This window comes from Natator depressus, chromosome 2, assembly GCF_965152275.1.
Source record: "Natator depressus isolate rNatDep1 chromosome 2, rNatDep2.hap1, whole genome shotgun sequence".
Taxonomy (NCBI): Eukaryota; Metazoa; Chordata; order Testudines; family Cheloniidae; genus Natator; species Natator depressus.
The window spans coordinates 89,247,859-89,273,874 of NC_134235.1; the positions used below are offsets into that span (position 1 = coordinate 89,247,859).

Here is a 26,016-nt window from a genome sequence, read left to right on the forward strand (position 1 = left end):
ATGCGATAAAACAGCCAACAAGATTAGTGTTCCTATATTGTTATTTAAGCCTCCAGCAACAACAAAGAATGCATTAGCTCTTCACAACAGGACATTCCTAACGATTAAGAAACAACTTTAATTTCCCAATTCAGTGTGGTTTGATAGCATTAAAAGTATGTTGTTTATGTACAAGTTGTATTAAATAGCCATTACTTACTGACTCTTTTTCAACAATTCTGTTTAGCATGACAACTGCTCTGGTCTTTTGTTGCCATACCATTAGCCAAAAATGGCAACAAGTATTAGGAAGTGGACCCTGCGCGAGTAAGGAGAGAAAGAGGTAAAACATTCACGTAGTGCTCAAAACAAGAATCATAATTCAAATTATATCTGAAAAATTGTCTTCAAAGAAAACAGTGTAAGACAGGAAACATAAGTCAATTACACAGCTTATGCACAAATGCAGAATATCAATATTAAGTGAGTTTTTTGGAATGCAACAGCGAGGCATTCCCATTAGCTAGCCTACAACAAAATATTCTGACATATTCATAATTAAAGTGATAAATTTATGAACAGCTTCAGAAAGTTAATTTACATAACTAGAGATACACTATATTCCTCATCAACGACAGCGGTTAAAAAAATATTGTATGGATAGGATGTCAGTATCAGAGAGAATTATGCTTTCAGGCATTATTAGTGCAGAATCTGATGGATCCCGCAGTTCTTTTGATAGCTTTTTAAATGGTGAAGACTTGTTTCTCAAATGTAACACTTTTTTATTGCAGCATTCCATCACTTTACATAATCAGGAACGAGATTACTTAAACAGCTGTGAACATTCAAGTATTCCAACATCATTAAGTTTTATAACTAGCACAGCCGTTCTCAACCGGTGGGTCAGGACCTCAAAGTGGGTCGTGACCATGTTTTAATGGGGTCCCCAGGGCGGTCATTAAACCTGTTGGGGCCCAGGGCTGAGGCTAAAGTCCAAGCCCCACTGTCCAGGGCTGAAGCCCTCAAGCTTCAGCACCCCTCAGGCTTCGATCTCTCTTCCTGGGGTCTTGTAGTAATTTTTGTTGTCAGAAGGGAGTCACGGTGCAATGAAGTTGGAGAAATCCTGAACTAGCAAATTCAAGATATAGTGTAAATGGTGCAGTATTGAATCCTACAAGTAAATTCAGTCAAGTTCAAGCACAGAATGAATATGCATAGAAGTCTATTCCTCCGCATGCACACAGCACTGTCAACTAAGCTAATTTTTTTTTTTTATTAAAGATTTTTTTTTTTGGCAGACATTTTCCTGTAAAAAAATTATATATATTTAGAAGATCACAGCTTGGGGGCATTTTCAACATTTCCCTGCCCTCTGTGAAACAGTGATTTTTCACACGGCCCTATTTATAACTGTCCTGGATTTTGTATATAAAAAGTAGTCTTTTTTCCAATTATATGCACACAATGTGAATGACATCTCTGAATCTATGCATCCAGTAGATCAATAGTTTAAAAGCTCACTTCATATACAAAATCCAGGATTCCATATTTGGCAAAACACCATCCAAAATGTCAGCTGGACGCTAGTAAAAAAAAAAAAAAAAAAACAACACCACCACCACCACCACCACATTACGAAAAAGTATTTTTAAGCCAATCTTACTTAAAAGGAGGAGAACTGTTTTCAGGAGTATTATTTACATACTAAGCAAAAGGTAAAAGTGGTTCAAATTATAAGGACTTGAAAAATCCACTCAGTCATGACGAGAAAGCTTTCCCCCCAGTATGTGAGAGAGACTCAGCCATTTCTGCAGAATTCAAATCATACATTTAGAAAAAGATTAAGTTTCTAGACATTTTTTATTGTTGCAAGAAGCCTTCCACTGTGAACTGAATGTACACTGATGCTCCATTGTTTTCCTGAGTCTGCCACAAGAGGTCCAAAAGCTCTACTATTGATACTGTTTGGCAACACCACGTGCAAGAAATTAACAAGACTTAAGTCAGTTTCATAGCTACTGTTCAGAAACCTGTCACACCCTTAAACTGTCAAGTATCCCATGGATTTCCCATCAGTTTCATGATGCTCTCGCTTAGAAAAACTGAGAAGTAGCAGAAACAGATTCTGAAATTGTACACAGATGAGGACGTCAAAAATGGAGGATGGAAGGGAAGATAAAGCAGTGGAGACTTCCCACAGTCAGACTACTCTGGAGGGGTGAGGGAAAATAAAAATTCTCCCTTCCCTCAGTAAGAAATTATTGCTTCAAAACTGATCTATGGCTATCAGCCAGAACTTGACATGAAAAAGGAAACCCTTCAACGACTGAACTCCAGTATCCTCCCCCTTTCTTGAAGTTGGGGTGCTAAGAGAGTCCAGATTTCTTACCAAGATGTTTCTTCTGGACCTCCCTGGTTAGACTTCCCTAACCTCCTGTTTAACAGGTTTCATCTTCCAGCTACTAAGTATCGGGGAATTTTTTTCGAGCTATATAATGTATTTCTTGATGTTAAAATGGATTTATATTTACAAAGGACACAAGGCAAATGCGTGAATATGTTAAATTGGAGGAAAGGTGTCTATTATTTGGGAACCAATAGTAAGTCTCAAGCTTTCCACCACTACTACTTGAGTAGATCTGAGTTTGCTCATTAATTCAGTGACACTGCTGCATCTATACATTTAAGTTACACAATATTTTACCCTGTGTGGAAATATGGAAAGTCTGTACATGACCTGCATGAAGACAACTATAGCACACTGAGGATCAAAATAATAAAGGAGAAGAGGTTAACAAAGAAACCAAAAACTCTCCTCTGGATTTGTCGTCAATTCTTACTAACATTTACACTGATACCATTCATGTATGTGTTTTTGTTCAAAAGGAAGAGAGGACAATAACAGATAAAGTACCCATTTGGATATTATCATAATTGTTGAAAAGAAAAGAAAAATCTGTTTTAGAAAAGTTTGAAAACTTTAATACATAGATTGCTATGAAATAATGCTTACCCTGCAAATATCTTATAAAAATTAGAAGAACATCCTTGTAATCAGATCAGACATACTGGCTATGTGTTTTATTTACTGACTGAGGAGAGCAGCAAAGATGGCTTCATTATCATCCCCAGAACGTAAGGCTGTGCTATGCCATAATGTCCATGTTCTCAATCTCCTGTAACAATTTAATACCTGGTTACTACTTACCTGTGTTAAAATATAGTTTCTTTGGGCTTCTTCTATGACTACTAAACTGGCATTGATATAGTCATTCTCTGTGTTCTGCAGTTTTACACGACTTTGGTCATCTAAGAATAGAAAGTTAAAATTAAGACATATGACAAACATATATGGAAGCAAAACTCATGAGATAAATTCTGGAAATATGTTAAATTAATTTATCATGTCATGGTGTGATATTAAGGCATAACTGGCATTCATTTGGTCTAAGTGGAAAATTCACTCCTAGCTTAGTTATGTATGACTAACATTGCCATTCTTAACTGTTGAAAATAAAAATTTTATATATAAAATATATTTTATACACATTAAAAAAATCCCATTATCCAAATATCTTTGGAAACATCCATATTCTCTGTATAATCAGAATTTTGGATCATCATTTAGAAGTTCTGATAGAAAGAGAAGAAATCAGAAGCCAGAGGTGAATTTTGGATAATCTGGGTTTAGATGTATGTGTATTTAAAATGGAACTCCCCATTTAAGCCCCAACACTGCAGCCAGAGCTGCAGCCCCTATGCCCATGCAAAGTTCTGTTCATTTTAAGTGACTTCAAAGGAACAGAGGCTCACAGAATTTTAATTAGCATTTTCTGACTCCTAACAGATTACCACAAATGTAATGCAAATATAAGAATGTAGCACATTATCAATGAGGAAACTGAAACAGAGATCAAGTGACTTGACCACAGTCACCCAGCAGGTCAGTGACAGAGGCAGGAATTTACTATTTATGGGCCCAATCCTCTCAGTATGCACCCAAAACTCCAGGTTTACTTCAGTGATAATTGAGATGGCAAATCTTGTCAGGTATATAAATACCAATCATGCAACAAAGGAAATGCAACACAACTGAAGAAAAGTTAAAACTGGAACCTGAATCATATATCCTTAACAAAGCATTCATAGATTTTTACACTTAATTGTTTGATAACCTAGTGGCAGATGACATCCTCATGCTAATTTGCTCCCTAAGCCTTCAGCAAGTAAGTGAGCAATTCAGGAGAAAATCACTAGCCTACAACCATACTGTCACACATAGTTCCCACATTGTTTTCAAGAAGATATGTTGAATATTGATAATTTAAAATATAATATGTTAAAAAAAAAAAAAGGGAGGCTTGTTAATGCAGTAACAAGGCTGAAATTTTAATCAAGGATCAGGATATTCACAGTCAAGGTTCCCACAACAATCTTAACTCTCCCGTCTTGCATACTTGTTTTATAAGAAAGTCTCATTACAATCACATATCACTGAAAGAATAGGTTCTCACTGCACAATAATATTAATGAATTGTAGTTTTTCTTAAGCACAGATGGAACACTTTGTATTCATACATCTATGGTGCACAGTCACGTAATGAGGCTCCCCTAATCTGTATTCCTGAAAGAACAAAAATCATTTCCAAAAAACAGTTAAAGTTACCAAATGCCAAAGTAATTATCACAAACCCAAGCACTTAAAAGGAAATGAATAGATAAGGCTAAGTTTTATACTGTCCACATATTAATTTTTTTTTAAATATACAGAAATGCATCTCTCACCACAACACAAAGATCTTAACTCTGATCCATGGATTGTTGAGAATTTTATTTACTTTGCATTATATTTGTTAACTTGATTTCATGATTCACAAGTGTAAATAACTACACTAGGTGCAAAGCACTGGAGAATTAAACTCCTGATGTCCAACTGGGCTACCCACTCACTAGAAAGAACTCCCATTCAAACCAATGAGGGAAAGATTGAGTCCAAAACGATGTACAACAAATCCTTAATAATTTGCCTACGTATAATCTATTTCTCTAAAACAGCTAGTGCATACATTTTCAAAGAGATTTAATCACATAGAAAATGAGCTAGAGGTAAGCAAAGAATAAAACTGAAGTAAAATATTTCAAACCACAGTGATTTTAAGAGAACTTTAACAAGAACGATTTGATTCCCCCCCCCCAACATTTTTTAGAAACATCCTCCTTTGTCTTCAGAATTAATGTGGCAACTTTCAAGCCAAACCCCATTTTTCAAGCCGAAGTATAAAGCTATACAAAGGAAGCTGATTGAAATCATAACTCTGGAGAGACTACCGCCTTTCCAAAATATACAAGAAGAGAGTCAAGATTGATGCAGAACCCTAATTTTGTAACTTTGATGTCCTCCAGATGGATTTTTTTTTTAAATGAGAAAAAAGGAGGGACCTGACCCAATGGTACACATTTTATGAAGGGCCCCCAAGGATTGGGCTTCTCACCCCTTTCCCTCTATGCAATAGCCTACATCCATTAACCCTTGAGAGCACATTGCAGGCTCTTAGGGAGAGAAATGCACTGATGGTTGAGACCATTTTGGTTTGTTCTCTTCCTTGGCTTTGGCAAAGTTACTGGTTTAACTATGTTTGCATTAATATTTCTAGTACGTGGCAAAAGGACCTGGAGCTGTAGGTAGGCTTAAAAAAAAATTATATACCTCCATATGGAGGCTAACACACATGTAAATTACAGATTTAAAGATTAATAAAAATATGTATCTTTACATATTTTTGTGTATGTTTTACGCAAAATATGTATCTTTACATTATACTGCCTGGAAATAAAAATGTTAACAGATTTTCCTTTCCTGTATTGCTTTATTTTATCTGAAATATTTCTACTGGACAGAAACCAAGATCTTTGTAAATATTACATGTCATTTGCCAACAGGAAAAACTTAAGATCTTGTTATAGTAAATCACTCACTCAGATGCTAGTGTTCTCGGAAAGATGATGTCAGCAAGTACTGTTAACAGTTTAATCACTCTTCAACTGCTGTATCATTTCCAAATAGGAGATAAAAGACCCCAAAGAGGTTTCACACAGTAACGTGTGCACACAAAGGTATTCAGCCTTACTTTTTAAAACACTACAAGACAGACAAATAAAATTAAAATTCATCTCTGTAGAACATGGTGAAGAGAATCTTGGGGTTGGGGTAGTGGGAAACAATACCAAAATTTAAGTGCTATCCTATAAATACTAGCCTGTAATCCACCAGACAGAAATAAATACAGTACAAGGATGCATTGATCCTATTCTTTCCACCAAAAAGAAGGTTCCTGGAAGACACTAGGACCTAGAAACCTCATGTGTGTCCTGGCTTGCTCTACTGAAATCAATCGAACAAGCCAATTTGAGAGTTAACGGTAATAATGTTTCCAGTTTGTAAATAATTTCCAGTTATTATTCATTCAATACTTGAACTGATTAAACTAAATTTAATCTGTAAAAGTTCTGTTATTTATATAAACAACTCCACTTACCGAAGTGAGCTGTAGCTCACGAAAGCTCATGCTCAAATAAACTGGTTAGTCTCTAAGGTGCCACAAGTACTCCTTTTCTTTTTAAAAATTTATTGTTAGCCATGCCAACAGAAACAGCTATGATGTAGGATTTCTAATATTTCTAAAACACACAAATTTTCCACTACAGAGTGTGCCATCAGAACAAAAAGTGGAAATCTTGAAAAACGCTTCTTATGCTGGTTCCCCTACTAAGAAGGCTTCTATACCCAGAAGAACAACGCCTGAAATTAGCAACCTCTTCAGTTACTCACTTTAGGTGAAATCCTGGCATACCGAAGTCTATGACTAAATACCATTGTTTTTGATGGGGTCAGAATTTAATGTTTCACTTCTTTGTCCACTCTTGTATACATCAAATCGTTTACATGCATTGAACAGCCAAGTGGAGGACTTACCTGACCTGCTGCTGTTCTTACAACCAATTAATGGGAAAGAGAGTTTTTTTGAGGAAAAAAAAAAAAAAAGGTATGTTTCCAGAAATGAAAGCACAATAAGGCTTTTCAATAACCTTTGATAAAAGTTTAGCAAGCACGATTCCTGTTTCCTAAACATGGCACTATTAATAGCCAGGAGGATGAAATACTATTTACTGGATTAAAGAAAAAAGTTCAAAAGAAAATGGGGGTGAAAAAGCCCTGAACCATCCCAATGGCCCAATCTGAGGCACCCTTGCAGACAACAAACCCTCCTCCCTCACACAATGAAATCCAAACCTGATCATTCCCAGCTCCTGATTATTCCCAACTCCAATATATTGTAAAATACAGTGCTAACAAGTTTCAGAGACTGCATAAAATAAAGGGAAGGCCGAGTGGTTTTCCCCCTTTGCACCATATTACCACTTGGTGTAACAATCAGTACTGACATGTTGCATAAATCAAGGTTTAGCCCATAATTTCAGTATAACTACTGCACAGAGTTCTGATTATATCATGCTATACTTGTACAGCATGATTTTCCAAATATTCCAAACATCCACAGATCCTCCAATTGATTTCACTGTAATTTGTGAAAGTCACTTCTGAAAAATCAGGCCACTAATCTTGAATCAAAATTAGTATCAGCTGTTACGTTTTGTTTTAGTTATTTTCTGATGCATCTTTTAGCTTATTCCTAAAGTGCTTATCATGGTAAACTATAAATATCAATCATAAAAATCAGAACTTGTATAAATTGTTCAACTCTACATCCACAGGATCCATCTCTAGCTCAATTTCTAACACTGACAGCACAGCTGAAATGCAATATGCCTATTTTTAGTATGACATCTTCCTGCTCTAACAATTAAGAATTGTGAAGGTGGTAACAGTAAATCTGAGATATAAAACTAAAATCACACTGTAGAAAAACAATCTGAAGACTTTGACAGGATAGATAAGAATGTCCTTCAAATTCTTGTAAGAATTACAGCCCCAAAAGTTGTTTTCCTTTTAACAATGTGTTTTCTGAGAAATGGTTTCATCTGTCAGGAAATGACTAGCTCTCAAACTGAACCCAGTGACATTTCAGATTAGCTTCCTCTTTCACTACCACCATACAGTCAAACTGCTCCTTTCTCTACTCTAGAGTAATTGTACTACCCATCAAATGTCAGAGTACATTTTTTCTATTAGCATCAGCAAAAACGAGTGTTATTTTTATAGCCTTTTCAAAGATAAGTTATTTATCCACCACAATTAGATGCATGCTAATAAAAAATAAATAAGCTAAAATATTTATGAAGTTGTAGACAGTACAAAAATGAATACTTAAATATCTATTACAGGTTATATTTGAAGATTCACATGGATTTATGTTTTTGTTTTAACAGTTAACATGGACTATGTTACATATGTTTCCGTACAGAAGTTTAATTATCCTTGCTCTGTGAAAGGAGCGAATAATAAACTCAAGTGACATGAACCATGTTACAAAGCACATTGAAGGACGGCCACTAATTTCAGTGGGCTTGGATCAGGCCTGTAATGCTTAAGGCAGTCAAGAACTTTTCTAAAAAAAGCTGTTGCTACTTTTTTAGGCTGTATATTGGAAGCATCTCAGTTGTAAATTTATGGGCAGACTTTAATTGGTTTCACTGTTCGTGTTTTCTGGGCATTACGGATTAGATGTGGCAATCTCATCAGACATTGTGAGACAGTTCTACCAGATTATTATCGTGGATATCTAGTCGGTAGTCTTTTTAGAAATTAGTAGTCTCTGCTCCCACTGCCCCACCACTCCACAGCATAGCTTTGCCATTTGATAGTTCAGATGGAGCTCAGAAGCTCTCGTCCCATAAGTGAGCACATTTTTTAAGGATCACCATCTTGGAGGAATAAATGACAAATTTTTCAACTCTGAATGATTCGTGCCTCCCTAATAAAATAGATAGCTTCTAGAGAGCTATCAGCAAGCACAGGCAACTATTATTACCACCAATGTTACATTTAAACAAAGTTAAAAGTATATTAAAGTTGCAAAGTCTAGGACTCAAAAGTTAGGATGTACCAGGATTAAGGATGCCAAGCAACCTTAATTCAGCATTCTTGTATGTAGGGGTTATGATCAGGTTGTGTACCCCGAGACTAAATTCCACAGCAGCAAACCCTAAATGCTATGGAATTTCGGGTTTACTGTCATGGAAATGTTCACTTATCCCAAACTCATGAAATACCGTTTAGTGCCCCCACACATATGTGACTACCCATCCCTTATTTGGGGATGTACTGAAATTTATTAAAACTTGTAAATACCATTTCAAACATTAATTGAAGTTTACAATAACTGTATGGTATACATGAGGGCAATAGAAGTGTACATTTGAGAGAAAAATAGAGGGTAGGCTAAGGGAAGTGACGTTTCCCTAAGATATCCCTTAAAATAAACCATTGTCCCTTATTTTCCATACAACCAAGGTGCTCACCTTTGCGCGCGTGCACGCACACACACACACACACACCCCTTACTGCTGATATTTGAAAATACTCATGATATAAAATTCAACAATGATTTTCAAAGGCAATTTATTTCATTATGCTCTCCTGATGGCTGGCTCCAACTGCTGCAGCTCCTGCAGTGTTGTACAGGTGGCTCAGCTCAGAACCTCCTTTCCTTCCTGCGTGCCAAAGAAGGGAGGAGCTTGTGGCTGGCTGCAGCAGCTCATCTCCTGGGCCTTAGTTGCTGTGCTGTTCTCCAGCTTGCTAACCTACGTTTATCTCTCTTCCTACTCCCAGCTGGAAGCTCAACCCTGATCCCCTGCTGTTGCCTGGTTCCATGGAACAGTGCCATGTAATCCAGCTAATACCCTCATGGGAAAACTGCATCCTAAGAGGCAGCTGGAAGCAGGTCCTGCCAAGACAGGAAGAAAACAAGTCATAAAATGACTTGCTGCAGCAAAATAAATTCTGTGGTAGAAGTGCTGAATTCTATAGCATCTCAGAAGAAATTCCAGTCATGAAATCAGAGTCCAAGGGGCCTCAACAGATGAGTACAGAAGATCACATCCCTCAAATATACTGTTGCAGGCTCTCTAAATACCACTGTATTGGTCTGCACTCAGTATTTTTGCTGTTCTCTTTGCACCAGAGCTACAAATACTTTAAAATTAAAGCTCAAATTCTGGAGCAAAATTCTGCAATGAGGAGTGAATTCCCTGAGAACAGTGGAACACATGGGGCCTTTGGCAGACTCTTGCCCAGCACTATACATGGTTTTATGGCAAAGTCAGGAATATAACTCAGCTGTCATGAGTTCAAGCCTACTGGCTTAACTACAAGAGAGTATCTTCTCTTCTTACAATCCTCTCATTCACCATCAATCCAGTGCGCAAAATGAGGCATTGCTCTGTAGAACAAATATTTTGTGATAATGTAATTGAACACTATCATACACACAAGAGGCCCAACTTAAAGGCATGATGACTGAAGTCAATGGAAACAAGAATTTTTGCTATAAGCTGGGGACTTATCAGTTGGAAGTGACAGAGGAGGAGAAAGACTTGGGTGAACTGGTTGATCACAGGATGACTATGAGCCGTCAACGTGATGCAGCCGTGAAAAAGGCTAATGCATCAGGCAAGGTATTTCCAGTTGAGACAGGGAAGGGTTAGTACTAGGATTGTCAAGCACTTAAAAAATTAATTGTGATTAATCACACTGTTAAACAACAACAGAATACCATTCATATAAATATTTTTGGATGTTTTCCACATTTTCAAATATATTGATTTCAATTACAAAGAATACAAAAACAATGAGGAGTCCGATGGCACCTTAAAGACTAACATATTTATTTGGGCATAAGCTTTCGTGTGTAAAAAACCCACTTCTTCAGATGTGAAGTGGGTTTTTTACCCACAAAAGCTTATGCCCAAATAAATTTTAGTCTCTAAGGTATCACCAGACTCCTTGTTTTTGTGGATACAGACTAACACTGCTAACCCTCTGATACTTGACAAAATACAAAGTGTACAGTGCTCACTTTATATTATAAATATTTGTACTGTAAAAACAGTATTTCAATTCACTTATACAAGTACTGTAATGCAATTTTTATCATGAAAGTTGAACTTACAACTGTACAATTATGTACAAAAAATAACTGCACTCAAACATAAAACTTTAGAGCCTACAAGTCCACTCAGTCCTGCTTCTTGTTTAGCCAATTGCTCAGACAAACTAGTTCGTTTACATTTGCAGGAGATAATGCTGCCCACTTCTTGTTTACAGTGTCACCTGAAAATGAGAACAGGCGTTCTTATGGCACCGTTGTAGCTAGCATTGCAAGATATTTACGTGCCAAATGAGTTAAAGATTCAGCTGTCCCTTCATGCTTCAATCACCATTCCAGAGGATATGCGTCTATACTGAAGATGGGTTCTGCTCGATAATGATCCAAAGCAGTGCAGACCAATACATGTTCATTTTCATCATCTGAGTCAGATGTCACCAGCAGAAGGCTGATTTTCTTTTTTGGTAGTTCGGGTTCTATAATTTCTGCATTGGAGTACTGCTCTTTTAAGACTTCTGAAAGCATGCTCCACACCTTGTCCCTCTCAGATTTTGGAAAGCACTTCAGATTCTTAAACCTTGGGCTGAGTGCTGTAGCTATCTTTAGAAATCTTACATTGGTACCCTCTATGCATTTTGTCAAACCTGCCATGAAAGTGTTCTTAAAATGAACATGCGCTGGGTCATCATCAGAGACTGCTATAACATGAAATATATGGCAGAATGCAGGTGTAAAACAGAACAAGAGACATACAATTCTCTCCCAAGGAGCTGAGTCACAAATTTAATTAACACATTTTATTTTTTTTTTAAATGAGTGTCATCAGCATGGAAGCATGTCTTCTGGAATGGTGGCCAAAGCATGAAGGGGCACACAAATGTTTAGCATTTCTGGCACGTAAATACCTTGCAATGCCAGCTACAAAAGTGCCATGCGAACATCTGTTTTCACTTTCAGGTGACTTTGTAAATAAGAAGTGGGCAGTATTATCTCCTGTAAATGGAAACAAACTTGTTTCTCTTAGCAATTGGCTGCACAAGAAGGAGGACTGAATGGACTCGTAGGCTCTGAAGTTCTACATTGTTTTGTTTTTGAGTGCAGCTATGTAACCAAATAAATAAATAAATCTGCATTTGTAAGTTGCACTTTCACGATAAAGAGATTGCACGATAGTACTTGTATGAGGTGAAGGGAAAAATACTTTTTTCCTTTTATCATTTTTACAGTGCAAATACTTATAATAAAAAAATAATATAAAGAGAGCACTGTACACTTTCTATTCTGTGTTGTAATTGAAATCAGTATATTTGAAAATGTGGAAAAACATCCAAAAGATTTAATAAGTTTCAATAGGGATTCTATTGTTTAACAGTGCGATTAAAACAGCGATTAATTGTGATTAATTTTTTTGAATTAATCACATACGTTAACTGCAATTAATTGACAGTCCTCGTTAGTATCATTATACTGATGAGACCTCATCTAGAAATAGTGTGTGCAATTCTGGTCTCCCAAGTTTAAGAAAAATTAATTCAAACTCGAACAGGTGCAGCGAAGGGCTACTAGGATGATTCTAGGTACTTTATGAGAGGAGACTCAAAGAGCTTGGCTTATTTAGCCTCACCAAAAGAAGGCTGAGGAGAGAGATGATTGTTCTCTAAAAACACAACAGAGGGATAAATACGAGGGAGGGAAGGGAGTTATTTAGGTTATTTGCCAATGTGGCCATAAGAACAAACTGCCCATCAACAAGTTTAGATTTGAAATTAGGTGAAGGTTTCTAAACATCAGAAGAATGAAGGAATATGGAACAGCCTTCCAAGGGGAGCAGTGGGGGAAAAAGTCTAACTACCTTCAAGACTGAGCTTGTTAAGTTTAAGGAGGGGACTATATAATGGGACTGCCTACAATAGCATGTGACCCATAGGGGACTGCCAGTAGCAAAAATCCCAAATGGCTGCTGACAGGACACTAGATGGGGAGGGCTCTGAATTATTCCCCAGGTACCTGCCTGGTAGGTCTTGCCCACATGTTCAGGGTCTGATTGCCATATTTGGGGTTGGGAAGGAATTTTTCCCCAGATCAGACTGGCAGAGATGTTGGTGGTTTTTCATTTTCCTCTGCAGCACGGTGCAGGGTCACATGCAGGTTGAAACTAGTGTAAATGGTGAATTTTCTGTAACTTGAAGTCTTTAAACCATGATTTGAGGATTTCAGTAACTTAGTCAGAGGTTAAGGGTCTATTTCAGAAGTGGGTGGCTGAGGTTCTGTGGCCGGCAATGTGCAGGTGGTCAGATTAGAGGATCACGATGGTCCCAGTCTATGAAAGATCCCCTTTGACACTAATGGGCTTTGGATCAGGCACGAAGGTTGCATAGGCAACTTTAATGCTAGCATTTCCTTATTTTTTGAGTGCTTGACTTTATGGTCTTAATACTACATCTTTTAACCTAGTTTTTGCAGATAATTAACTACAAAAATTGAAAACCAAGTTCGGTTGGGCAGAACTATACTGTTCTACCCCCCATGGGTCATCAGCAGGGTTTAAACCCAGGACTTCCAGATCCACAGCACAGACCTCTACAGCTTGAGTTAAAAGAGAAACTGATTGAAGTAGAAGATTTATCCTCTGCGGAGCAGCTATGATAGAAGTATGAACACACATAGCCAGCAGTTTACACACTATTTGCTAGACAGCAGTGGAATACTGGGACTCAGAACTCCTCAGTTCTATTCCTGGCTCTGGAGGGTCTAACTGCTACAAACAGCACAATCTAACACAGAGTTAGCATATACATTCTGAAAGATAGTGCAGTGGTGGCTGAGACTTGAGTCTGATATATCAGTTCTACCTGAACTGGACTTATGCAACCTCCTGGTTATCCTATCTGTGAAAAGGGAACAATGTGTGCCTTCCTCCTCAGGGAAGTGTATGGAGCCTTGCTCAGTAACAAGGTCTGTAAGTCCACAGTATTAATACCATTCTCACCTTGGGTTCTATCTCACCACTCCTTTGCCTAGGCCAAAGGGGTGGTTGTTGCATCCCTCTGAAGTTCTAGTTCTGTAGGGCATGGGAACACACCCAGAGCAGATGGAAAGTCAGTAAGACCCAAGAGTGTTGTCAGTCAGAATGCAGGAAGGTCTGTGGGACCTGGTAGCACGTTCAGTACAGATGCAAAGCTTCTAACAGGCTCTATGGGGCACATCCAAATATTGTTCAAAGGCTTGTAACTTGGCCAAAGCTTGGTGGATTTTCACAGCTACAGGAAAAGGCATCTCTGACTTCAGAACAACATCTCTGATTAATTTTGAATTCCTGCTCCAATCCACGGAGGCAGTGGAACTTTTCAAAGAAAGGGGGGTGGGGGTGGGGGGGGGGGGGAGAGAAAAAGTCAACTCTCTATTCTACCTCACTTCATCCTTCCAAGTGGTTAAGTTGGGTTGCTGATGCTTACCAGAAAAATTCAGCATGAGACAGAGACCAAGCATAGAACAGTTAAAGTTAATAGTTAAAGTTAGGCAAAGATATACGCATCTAAAAACAGAAGCTTATTTTAAGAAGTGTTAAGTCATACTGTAGGGAGCCAGTGTGGCTCCCCTCTGAACCAGAGGGTAAGGAGCCACCCTCTGGGGCTGAGTGGGCGGGGCCAGGCCAAGCTTCCGCCAATCCCCGGAAGGGGAAGGGTGGGACAGGAAGTACAAAGGGCGGGGCCCTCTGCCCAGTGAGGAGAGCACCAGGGAGGGAGACAGAGACAGGCTGCTCCCTCGCACGCCTGCTGCTGACCCAGGCGAACCCCTGGGCAAGGAGGAGCCTTACCGGGGGAAGGCCTGTGGCAACCGGGGCTGCCTGCAGCAGATTACCCGGAGGAACCGGGGCTGCCTGCAGCAGATTACCCGGAGGAGATGGAGGGACCGGAGCGACCCGCCTGAGAGAGACCGGGTAGGAAGTAGCCCAGGGGCCCAACTACACCGTGGGTGGGTGTGTTTTGTCAGCGGGTGCGGATTGCCCGCTGACCCAGCGGCAGGACCTTCACCTCCCGCCACTGTCAGGGCCCTGGGCTGGAACGCAGTGGAGTTGGGTGGGCCTGCGTTCCCCTACCCCGGCCCTCCCCTGCCTGAGGGGCGCGCGCTACCGACTCCGGCCGGCCCTCCCCTGCCTGAGGGGCGCGCGCTACCGACTCCGGCCGGCCCTCCCCTGCCTGAGGGGCGCGCGCTACCGACTCCGGCCGGCCCACCTCCCCGCTAATTCCCCAACGCCCGGGAGGTGGGGCCGAGGCCTGCTACAAAGACCACTGCTCTCCATCGCCCCTACGGGCTCGGAGGACCGACACCTGTCACACATACCTATAGAACCTGCTACTAGGTCCATAAAGATTAATGTTTTATTAGTAGTAGTTGACACCTGTATTCACTTTTCCATCCAGATATTTCAAAGCACAAAGAAAAATATCCTCATTTTTACAGACTGAGAAATTGAGGCTGAGATATTTACTAAATTTACCATTGCAGCCACTGATTTTAGTTGCCTAAATTTAAGACATTTTGGGCCTAATTTTGAGACATGTTGACCACTTGCAGTTATCACTCACTTCAACTGGAAACACAGGAACTCAGCGCTTCTCAAAAATAAAACCCCAGGTATGTCAGATTAGGCTCTCAAAATCAGTTCTGGCTCAAGTGACTTATTCACGATGTGGCTTGGCTAAGTGGAGGAACTGGAAACAGAAAATGAGTTTCCAGATCTGCAGGCTCATGATCTAGTCACTAGCCATGCTGCCTTTTGAGTCTTCTTTGCCATTCTGAGAAACCAAACATCAAAACAGGGGTCATAAACCATTAATCTATTTTGTGTATAGTATTTAGAGCCTCTAGACCTGGTTCCCAGAGAAGTAGTATTAAGACTTGTCTTGTTCCTTCTGAACGAGTGTTATGATAGCGGACTCTGATTAGGTAACAAGTTTTGATTAAACCATCAATATTTTTACATATCAGGTAAACCTAAGACACGAACACTCAGTGATATGGCATGGAAAAAGTTACAGAACTACTTCAGATAAGTTCTTTGGAAGAGATGCCTATATTTAAGGGTTTGGCATGACAATTTAAAAAAAAATTTAAGGCCACTAATTCTGCCAGATGAAAACATGTATTACAAATGTTGTTAAGAGTGATCAATGCTAATTCAAATAGAGCAACAAACAACGAAGTTCTCAGAGGAAATTCCCTAAAAATATTTTAGCAAGCAACACAGGGCTTCTGTATGAGACACAAAATAAGAATGGATAAATATTAAGTGGGGGGGGGGGGGGAGAAGAATCAGATTTAAATCAAAGAACAAACAAACCTATTTTAAATATTTGAAAATCTGACAACCTACATTAAGGCCTTAATTTAGCATACTCTATTAAAATCATTTAAATTTTAAAAAAAATAATCTTCAAGTGATGCCAAAGGTTTAAAGAAAGTCAAAACACTGAACCGGTGAAAGTCACTGGCCAAGTACCTGGAACTAGAATTTGTTGAAGTGCAAAACCTGCTTTTGACAGCAGCAGCCTTTTCTGCAGGGGCAAAAATAGTATTTTCTATATTTGTTTATTCCACTAGTTCAATTAACAGTTCATTTAACACTGAGAAACTGACTGGGAGCTGGAAAAGCAGGAAAACTTATTTTTCTCTTCCAATTTATGAATAAATACTAGGTCGGAGAGGTTGAGATCTACTAGTCCTAAAGTCTTGAAAGATATTGTGACCAGAAACAATCAGTTCAATTCACTATATACAGACCAGAATGCCTTTGCTTAATAAATCAGTTTTAATTTATCAATAAACGTTTTCCATTTATTTTTTTCTTATGTATCCAGCACAGTTAAGGTAATTTTATTTAACTAATAAAAACAATTTTAAAATGCTGGTTTTGTGCATTGTAATTTAATTCCAATTTCCATTCAAATGCAGCTTGACAATTCACAAGTAATACAATGAATCACCTAGTAAATAAGAAATATCATTCACCATTTTCTAACACAATAAAAAGTGTAAAAATGTAAGAATCTGTAACAAACCTTTATAAACTCCATAAGTATTTAAATAAAGGGGCACAGCTATAGTGTATCCTCAAAATTAGAACAAAGAAGTAGCTGCCAGAGTTTCCAGCCAATAAAAGCAGAAGCAGCCAAAGCAGTGACTCCTGTATTGGGATGAGGGGGTAAAATGGGGCACAGCCAGGGTCACCTTTCTCCCAGCATTCCCTTGGACCCAGAACTGTACAAGGGATAGTGCCAAGAGAGTCAGGGTGCTAAGACCCAGGTGGTGCTGTGCCTGGCCATCCCTCACCCCCATGTGATCCAACCTTGGGGGGAAATTACAGAGAGACTCCAGCAAGTAAGAACAGAAGCAGCCAAATCAGGGATTTCTGGACATTGAGACATTTCTATATATGGCTGGACTTTCTCCATCCTGTACTGACTGGGTGCTTGATCCAACCCTCCCTCTCATCTTTTTTTCTCCTGCCCAGTTCCCCTCAATCCCTTTCCCTTTAACTAATCCCCTCCTAAGCACCCATCTCACACACAGCCCCAAAAAAGAATCATGGCACTAACATGACATCAGCCAACATAACATGTTTACTCTGCTTGTCTGTTCTACCCCCTTAACCCACACTCTGCCTGTCTTGTCTATTTAGATTGTAAATTCTTTGGGGGCAGGGACCACTCTGTTTGTACAGTGCCTAGCACAAGGGGGCCCTGTTCTTGGTTGGTCCTTAAGCACTACTGTATTAAACATGATTAATTATAGAAACCAATGAAAATCAACCTCTCTTTAGGAAAATAAGTACAAATGCAAAACAAGATGGAAATTGTTCATTTAAATCATGATTAGAATCAGCGATTTAAAATTGGTCCATCTTGCTTGCTCACATACATTTATTTATTTGTACACAGTATTTATAAATACCAACCCGCATGTCACTAATCACTGTAACAGTGTATTACGAGGATCGGCAACCTTCGGCCCGCGGCCTGCCAGAGTAAGCACCCTGGCGGGCCGGACTGGTTTGTTTTCCTGCCGCGTCCACAGGTTTGACGGATCGCGGCTCCCACTGGCTGTGGTTCACTGCTCCAGGCCAATGGGGGCTGCAGGAAGTGGCGGCCAGCACATCTCTCAGCCTGCACTGCTTCCCGCAGCCCCCATTGGCCTGGAGCAGCGAACCGCGGCCAGTGGGAGCCGCGATCCGTCAAACCTGTGGACGCGGCAGGAAAACAAACCGGTCCGGCCTGCCAGGGGGCTTACTCTGGCAGGCTGCGGGCCAAAGGTTGCTGATCCCTTTTATAGAAGGGCCAAATCTTCTATTGTTAAAAAACAAAAACAGATACTTCTCAAAGCAAATCATTTTAGGTTATAGTGTTCATAAATAAGAATCTCTTTGAAAAGGAAAAAAGTGAGTAACAAATCTAGAGACAAAACTGTTTCAGTTTGGATTTAATTACATGGAGCAAAGGATATATATACTTACATGGGCTGACATCTCTGTATCTATTTCGATTTCTGTTTTCTGGATATTTTGCAACTCTATGAGGATAGTCATTGGATTTACGCCGAATTTCCTTAAAATTACAAAAATAGAGTTCAGTAATCTCAATTCACTCTGAGGAACATTCTGCACAGCAAAAAAAGCATTTTAAAAAATCATATTATAGTTTATCCAGGTTCACCTTTGCTCAGGACTTCATCTGTGCCTGGCATTTAGAACTATCAGCTTCTTACACTAGTCTAGTCAGTTAACACTGCACAGACAGCACAGACAATTTGAGTATTTCACATGACGTGAAACAAGGGAGGATAAAGGATTTGGCATGGCTATGCTCTTTGCATATGTCTTCATATGGTGTCTCCCATGCCAAAATTGGACTTAAATAGGTCTAATACTGTTTTACAAATGTTCCCTCTGCACCATGAAGTGCCTGTGAAATCCAATACAGCTCCTCTCTGTTGTCAAGACGGATAGTGCTTGGCGATTTCAGCATCAAACAGATAACTCTGAGTTAGCTCCTGATTTGTAGCTGTGGTAACAACCGTGGGACTATTCCAGTGGTCTGATAACTCACACCGCTGACCACATCCAGGGTCTGTTTGGAATGGAACAAAGGCAATTAACTCCATCAGTGAGAGGTCACTACACACCATCCCCAGAACAGCAAGGGATATATTTTGAGGGTCTGCTCTCAGAAGTTCCGAGAACAAGTACATTTCCAGAGTGTTCTGAGAGACAATACTATTTAACAGACTAAAAGAATGGGGAAGTATGATAGTGTGAAGGCATGGAGAAGGGGTTTTAGCAATCAGCCCTCGACTAATGACAGTGGCTTCTAAATACAGAATTTCAGAAACGTAGGGCTGGAAGAGACCTTGAGGGTCCATTCAGTCCAGCCCCCTCCACTGAGGCAGGCCCTAGTATACCTAAATCATCTCTGACAGGTGTTTCTCTAACCTGTTCTTAAAAATCTTCAATGATGGGGATTCCACAGCCTCCCTTGGTAACCTATTCCAGTACTTAACCTTCCTTAAAGTTAGATATTAGGAAAAACTTACTAACGCACATCCTCCTTGTTGCAGATTAAGCTTATTATTTCTTGACCTACCTTCAGTGGACATGGACAACAATTGATCCCCATCCTCTCTATAACAGCCCTTAATATATTGGAGACTTATCAGGTCACCCCTACAGTCTTTTTTTTTCCCCCCCCCAAAAGAAACATGCTCACTTGTTTAAACCTTTCCTCATAGGTCATGTTTTCTAAATCTTTTATCATTTTTGTTGCTCTCCAATTTTTCCATATCTTTCTTAAAGTGAAGTGTCTGAAACTGGATACACTACTCCAGCTGAGGCCTTACCAGTACTGAGTAGAATGGGACAAATACTTCCCATGATTTCCATATAATACTCCTGTTAATATACCCAGAAAACTGCATCACACTATTGGCTCATATTCAATTTGTGATCCACCTTTTCAGCAGTACTATCACCTAGCCAGTTACTTCAGATTTTGTAATTTTGCATTTGATCTTTCCTTCCTAAGTGTAGTACTCTGCCCTTGTCTTTTCCCAATTTCGTCTTGTGGATTTCAGACCAATTCTCTATTTTATAAAGTCATTTTGAATTCTAACCCGGTCCTCCCAAGTGCTAGCAACCCCTCCCATCTTAGTGCCATCTGCAAATTTTATAAGTATACTCTTCACTACATTAGCCAAGTCATAATGAAAATGTGGAACAAGTACCTGGCCAAGGACAGACCTCTGTGGGACCCCACTGAATATATCCTCCCAGTATGATAGTGATCCATTGATTACTTCTTTGAGTATAGCCTTTCAACCAGATATGAACCCACCTTATAATAATTTCAGCTAGAACACATTTCCCTAGTTTGCTTATAACAATGTCATGGAAGACCAGATACATCATGCCTACTGCTCCCTCCCCTCCACATCCACTAAGCCAGGAATCATGACAAAGAAGGAAATTAAGTTGATCTCATGATTTATCCTTAATCTATGCTGGCTATTTCTTATAATGGTATTATCCTCTAGGTGCTTACAAAAATTGTTTAATAACTTGTTCCAGGTATGGAAGTTAGGGAACAAAGAGGACCTGGGGTATAAACTGGTCAGCCTTTTTTAAAAGAAAGGTACAATGTCTGCCCTTCTCCAGTCCTCCGTGATCTCCTCTGTCCTCCATGAATTCTCGAAGACAACTGTTAACAGTTCCAAGATTTCTTTAAGTACACTCGCTGAACTTTGTCAGGCCTCCCAACTTAAATATATCTGACTTAGCTAAAATATTCTTCCATCTGTTCTTTCCCTATTCTGGCTTGTATTCTTTCCACCTTGTTGTTAACATTAACTGTGTTTAAGCATCTGGTCACAACTAACCTTTAAAGTCTGAAGCAAAACACGCATTAAATTCCTCAGGCCTTCTTGATATCTGTTATTAGACCTGCTATTTAGTCTCACTAAATAGTGGGCTACATTTTCCTTCATCCTCCTCTTGCTCCTCAGTAAGAAGAGATTCTGTAAATATGTCTTTCATGTCCTTTGCTAGGTGTAACTCATTTTGTACCTTAGCCTTTCTGATTTTGTCCCTATATGCTTGTCCTATTCATCTGTATTCATCCTTAGCAATTTGTCCATGCTTTTTTTTTTTTTTACACTCCTGGGGGAATTCTGCACCCCTGCACAATGCAGAATTTGCGCAAATTTCACGTTTCCACTACAGAAGTGGGGCTGTAGAGCTGCTGGCAGCCATTAGGGGATGCTGGACTCTGCAGAGCCCAGCTCTCCAGCTTGTAGTCAGTGGAGTGCCCAGTCTGGTGGGGATGGAGGCTCTGCACACTCTGGCTGCCTGGCTTGATCCTCATCTGCCCCAGGACAGGAGAGAACCCAGGAGACCCGGCTCTTGCAAAGGGTGAGAAAGGGCAGGGCAGCACCACACCACATCCCACAGCACAACAGTAAAGAAGCTTGGGGGGTGGGGTGGGGGGGGGAGGGGAAAGAGTAAAGGCTCTGAGGGGAGGGAGGAGGGTGTCTGGGCTCTGGGGATGCCCTGCAGCTGAGTTCTGAGGGGGGAAGGGGTGCCCCACAGTTGGGCTCTGGGGGGAGCAGGTTCGGGTGTCTGGGTTGGAGGGTGCCCCACGGCTCAGCTCGGGGGGGCCCCAGGCAGCTCCCTCCAGTACCCCTCAACTGGAACTGGGTTGTCATAGGGTTGGTTTTTTTAAACTCTCTATTCCTGCGGGAATTTTTTTTTTAAATCTGTTGTTGACATACATGTTGATATAATTTAAAATAAATTAACAAAATTGAAACTGGAATGATTATGTTGTGTTATTTTGACAAATAAACTACATAGAATTTTAAAATATTGTGCGCATAATTTTTAGGTGCATAGTTCCCCCAAGAGTAACTTTTGTAAGATTCCCTTTGATTTTTAGATGATTAAAGAGCTCTTGATGGAGCCACATGGGCCTCTTACAATTCTTCCCATCTTTCCTCCTCTTCTGGTTAGTCTCCTATTATGTCTTTAATATAGGGGTGGGCAAACTACAGCCCAGGGGCTGCATCCGGCCCGTCAGACATTTTAATGTGTCCCTTGAGCTCCCGCCAGGGAGCAGGGTCCGCAGTCTTGCCCAGCTCTGTGCATCCTGTGGCACCGCGTGGCTCCTGGAAGCAGCGGCATGTCCCCTCTTCAGCTCCTACATGCAGGGGCAGCCAAGAGACTCCACACGCTGCCCCCACCCCAAATGCTGCCCCCACAGATCCCACTGGCCGGGAACCATGGCCATTGGGGGCTGCAGGGGCAGTGTCTGCAGACAGGGCAACGTGCAGAGCTGTCTGGCTGCGCCTCAGCGTAGGAGCCGGAACGGGGGACATGTTTCTGCTTCTGGGAGCTGCTTGAGGTGAGCACCGCTGGGAGCGTGCACCCCCTCCCAAGCCCCATCCCTGTCCTGATCCCTCTCCTGCCCTCTGAACCTCTTGGTCCTGGCCTGGAGCATCCTCCAGCACCCCAAACCCTCATCCCAGAGCCCTCACCCCCATACACCTCCACCCCCAATTTCGTGAGCATTCATGGCCTGCCATACAATTTCCATATCCGATGTGACGCTCGGGCCAGAAAGTTTGCCCACCCCTGCTTTAATATCTCTAAATGCCAGCTCTCCTGACTTTTTCCTTTTAGATATTCTTTCCAAGAACTTACCTACCAGTTTTCTGAGTTTGTTGAAGTCTGCCTTTTTTAAATTTATTGTCTTTATTCTGCTACTCTCATCCCTCCCTCTCCCTAGGAATCATTGATTCTATCACTTTCACCCAAATTGCCTTCTACCTTCAGATTCACAACCCATTTCTCTCTGTTGGTCAGAATCAAGTCTAAGATGTCTGCCTCCTCTCCTTACTTCCTCCACTGTCTGAAACAAGAAATTCTTCCAACGTGTTCCAAGACCTATTATAAGCTGTATCTGTGCCATTCCCCAGCTTCATGCTCCAAAGCCAGCTTCATCTAATACAGACAAATAGAAAAGATGGCTAGAGTGCCAGGCATCTGCTGAGTCTGACTAACTGTGAGAGACCTTTTTGTAGTCTTTCTGTACTTGTATCTGAGAAGATAAAGAAAAGTTTTTACTGTACAATAGCACCTTGTCAAGTCTTCTCTCCTTCCTTCACATCAGTGATGCTGCTACTTCTGACAATAAAGGACTCAAAAAATATTCTCCCTTTTTTCCTCTCCAGTAATGCACTGCAGAGGTCCCGACTATTCTTTGCCTTGACTATTATAATCTCCTCATGGGCTTCCTTCAATCTACCATCTGCATCATCCTCATTGCAAAAAAGCCCCACTCTCATCAAATCTCTTCAAATTGTCTTCACTGTTCTTCCTGAAAACAGGCATCATCAGAGAGGATTTCTATGGCACTATAACCTAAAATGAACTTGGATCCTGTTGTTAGATAGGAATATTGTCACTTTTATTGAAATATCATTACATATAAACAAATTAATCATTTATGCATTAAAGATCTGTGAGGTAAGTGCTGTGTAGTTTCCCATAAAAATATATTATTCTCTTGTTTTTTTAAAGTGTCTCTTAAAAAGTTTAGTGCACATTTTAAATTGCATACACATAGCTTACTGACAATTTTGGAGCAACTCAACTTAGTAGAGATACAAGAATTAAAAACAACAGAAGTATCCAAAAGAAACCTCTCATCGGAATGCATTACTTTAAGCTCTTCTCTTTCAGTATGCGTGTTTACATACAAAACCCTCTGATTTGCCACAGAGGTTAAACCAGCAAGGGATACGATTACAATGACCCAGAATCTGTTGGAGGAGAGTTTCTCGACAAACACCGGCAAGTCCATGGAATTGGAGGACTCACTCTACAAGGAAGGAGACCCCACCTTTTTTCGCCTATTGAATTTTTCCTCGAGAATTCCCTGAGCATAACTTGCAGTCTTCCTTGCCTCCAGTATTTATTACCCATCTATATGGGGAGGCTTGTGCTTGAACATGGCTGTGTAGTCACAGCACCAGCGCTCTCCCAGCACTGTAAGAAAACCACCCCCACAAGGGGAGTAGCTCCCAGAGCTGGGTGCACTGTCTACACTGGCATTTTACAGCACTGAAATGTGCAGCACTTAGGAGGGCATGTGTGTGTTTTTTCACACCCCTGAGCGAGAAAGTTGCAGTGCTGTAAAGTCGCTGTGCAGACAAGGCTTTAGACAAGTCACATTCACTTAGTGCTGCTTATTCCTCATTTGTAAAACAGGCCTAACATCTAATAACTCTGTGGGGTGTGATGCCAGCTACATGAGCAACGTTTGTAAAGCTATTTTATAAAACCTTAACTCGAAGGATAGGAGTGCAAATTATTAATCACTACTATTTTGGCAAAAATAGACGAAGTAGCTCTGACTCAGGTGACCCAAGATATGAAAGGCAGTTACTACACATCATGCAACTTCTGGTGACATAACGTGTGAAGTGGTCTTGCCATTAAATCTTCACAAGCAATTAACGCTGCCAGAATATTGGCGCTATGCTGTGAACAAGGGACTAGCATGAATGCCCCAGCACCACTGCAAAGCTGGCAGCCGCCGCAGCCCTCTGCTACCTCGGGAGTATTTCACAGATATTGCTTTATCCGCCTGCAGAACGACACCCAGGACGAGAGGTGTCCGCAGCGTGCGAAGGGCAGAGGGGACCCGCCTGACAAACACATCGAGGCACGGCTTCACCAGGCAGCGCCCCAGAGGCCGGACTAGGAAGCGGGGGCGTCGGTAGGCGAAAACTCATCGTCGCGCGTGCGCATTTTCAATTCTGCTCTACCCGCACTTCATTCAACACGCGCCTCATCCACTCACCCACCCCCCCCACGTACTTGACGCATGCGTGCTCCCAACAGCCCTGTGCACCTCCTCCCATCTCCTCATAGAGCATGCGCACTTCCACGGCGCTCCTCTCCCCCCGCCCCTTCTCGGAACATGCGCAGTGTCTCCCGGCGGCTTGGTGCTGGCGCTACCGCGCGCACCTGAAATCAAGCCGTGGCCCAACGACTTCCGTTTCCCAGTCTAAGACAAGAGCCTCGCGTGCCGCCCAGAGCCGCCTGTCTCTCCCTCCCCTCCCGCAGCCCTCGATAAAGGGAGTCCCTTGTTCACTCACAAAGTAGCGAGCCTGCCAGTCGTTAGCAGTGTCGATCTCCTGGAACTCCTGCTCTATGGAGGCTGCCATGGTCGCGGCCGGAGCGAGGGTGGCCGCTGGAGTCCTGCAGGCTCATAACCTCTCGCTCGCTCGCTCGCTCCGCCCAGAGCACGAGCGGCGGCGAGCGCAAGTCCCAACTCGCCGCGCGCTCCGTCTTTGCCTGCCTCACAGTCCGCCGCGGCTCGCTAGTCGCCACCGCCGCCGTCATGCGCATGCGTGGTCCCAGCCAACCAGCCTCCGCCTAGCCGGAGCAGTCGAAACCCCACCCCAGGGAAAGCACCTGGGTTGACGTCACGATACGTTCTGAGCCGGGGTGGGGTGGGAGAACGCACAGGTGGGGAGGGGGTGGGACCGGTAGGGGGCTCCCTGCCCGCCCCGCTGTGAGTGGGGGAGAACGGCGGGGGCACAGGTTGCGGAAGGACCAGAGCCCCGCCCCTCTCCGCCTGTACCGCGGCGGGGGTCTCCGCTAGTCCGCTGGGCTCGGAGTCCTGAGACGCCTGACTGGCTGACAAACCTCCACCAGCGAAGGCGGCGCGGCGGCTGCCCAAGGGCGCGCGCCCTCGCGCTGGATAATGCTCAACCGCCAAACACCGGAACGTGGCGAGCGAGCGGCGCCCGCGTCACCTTAACTCTGCCCTGTGGGAGCGCGGCTCAGGCCCGGCCCCACGTGTGCCCACTGCCTTGCCAGCAGGGCGTGTCCCCCAGGGAGCACAGCAAGGGG

General features: G+C 41.7%; 1 protein-coding gene across 2 annotated transcripts in view; it reads right to left on the reverse strand.

The window, feature by feature from the left end:
- Window positions 1-25,524, reverse strand: part of PTPN2 (protein tyrosine phosphatase non-receptor type 2) — a 56,522-nt gene extending 30,998 nt beyond the window's left edge. Inside the window, exons 1-4 of one of the 2 annotated variants that reach the window (XM_074944671.1) lie at window positions 25,257-25,524; window positions 18,562-18,652; window positions 3,191-3,291; window positions 200-298 (exon numbers count right to left, since the gene is read on the reverse strand). In XM_074944671.1, the coding sequence (XP_074800772.1) occupies window positions 200-298; window positions 3,191-3,291; window positions 18,562-18,652; window positions 25,257-25,325 (360 nt within the window). In that variant the 5' untranslated portion in view covers window positions 25,326-25,524. The remainder of the gene's footprint in view (window positions 1-199; window positions 299-3,190; window positions 3,292-18,561; window positions 18,653-25,256) is intronic. The other variant, XM_074944673.1, reaches the window with a different exon arrangement.
- Between the last annotated feature and the right edge of the window lie 492 nt (window positions 25,525-26,016).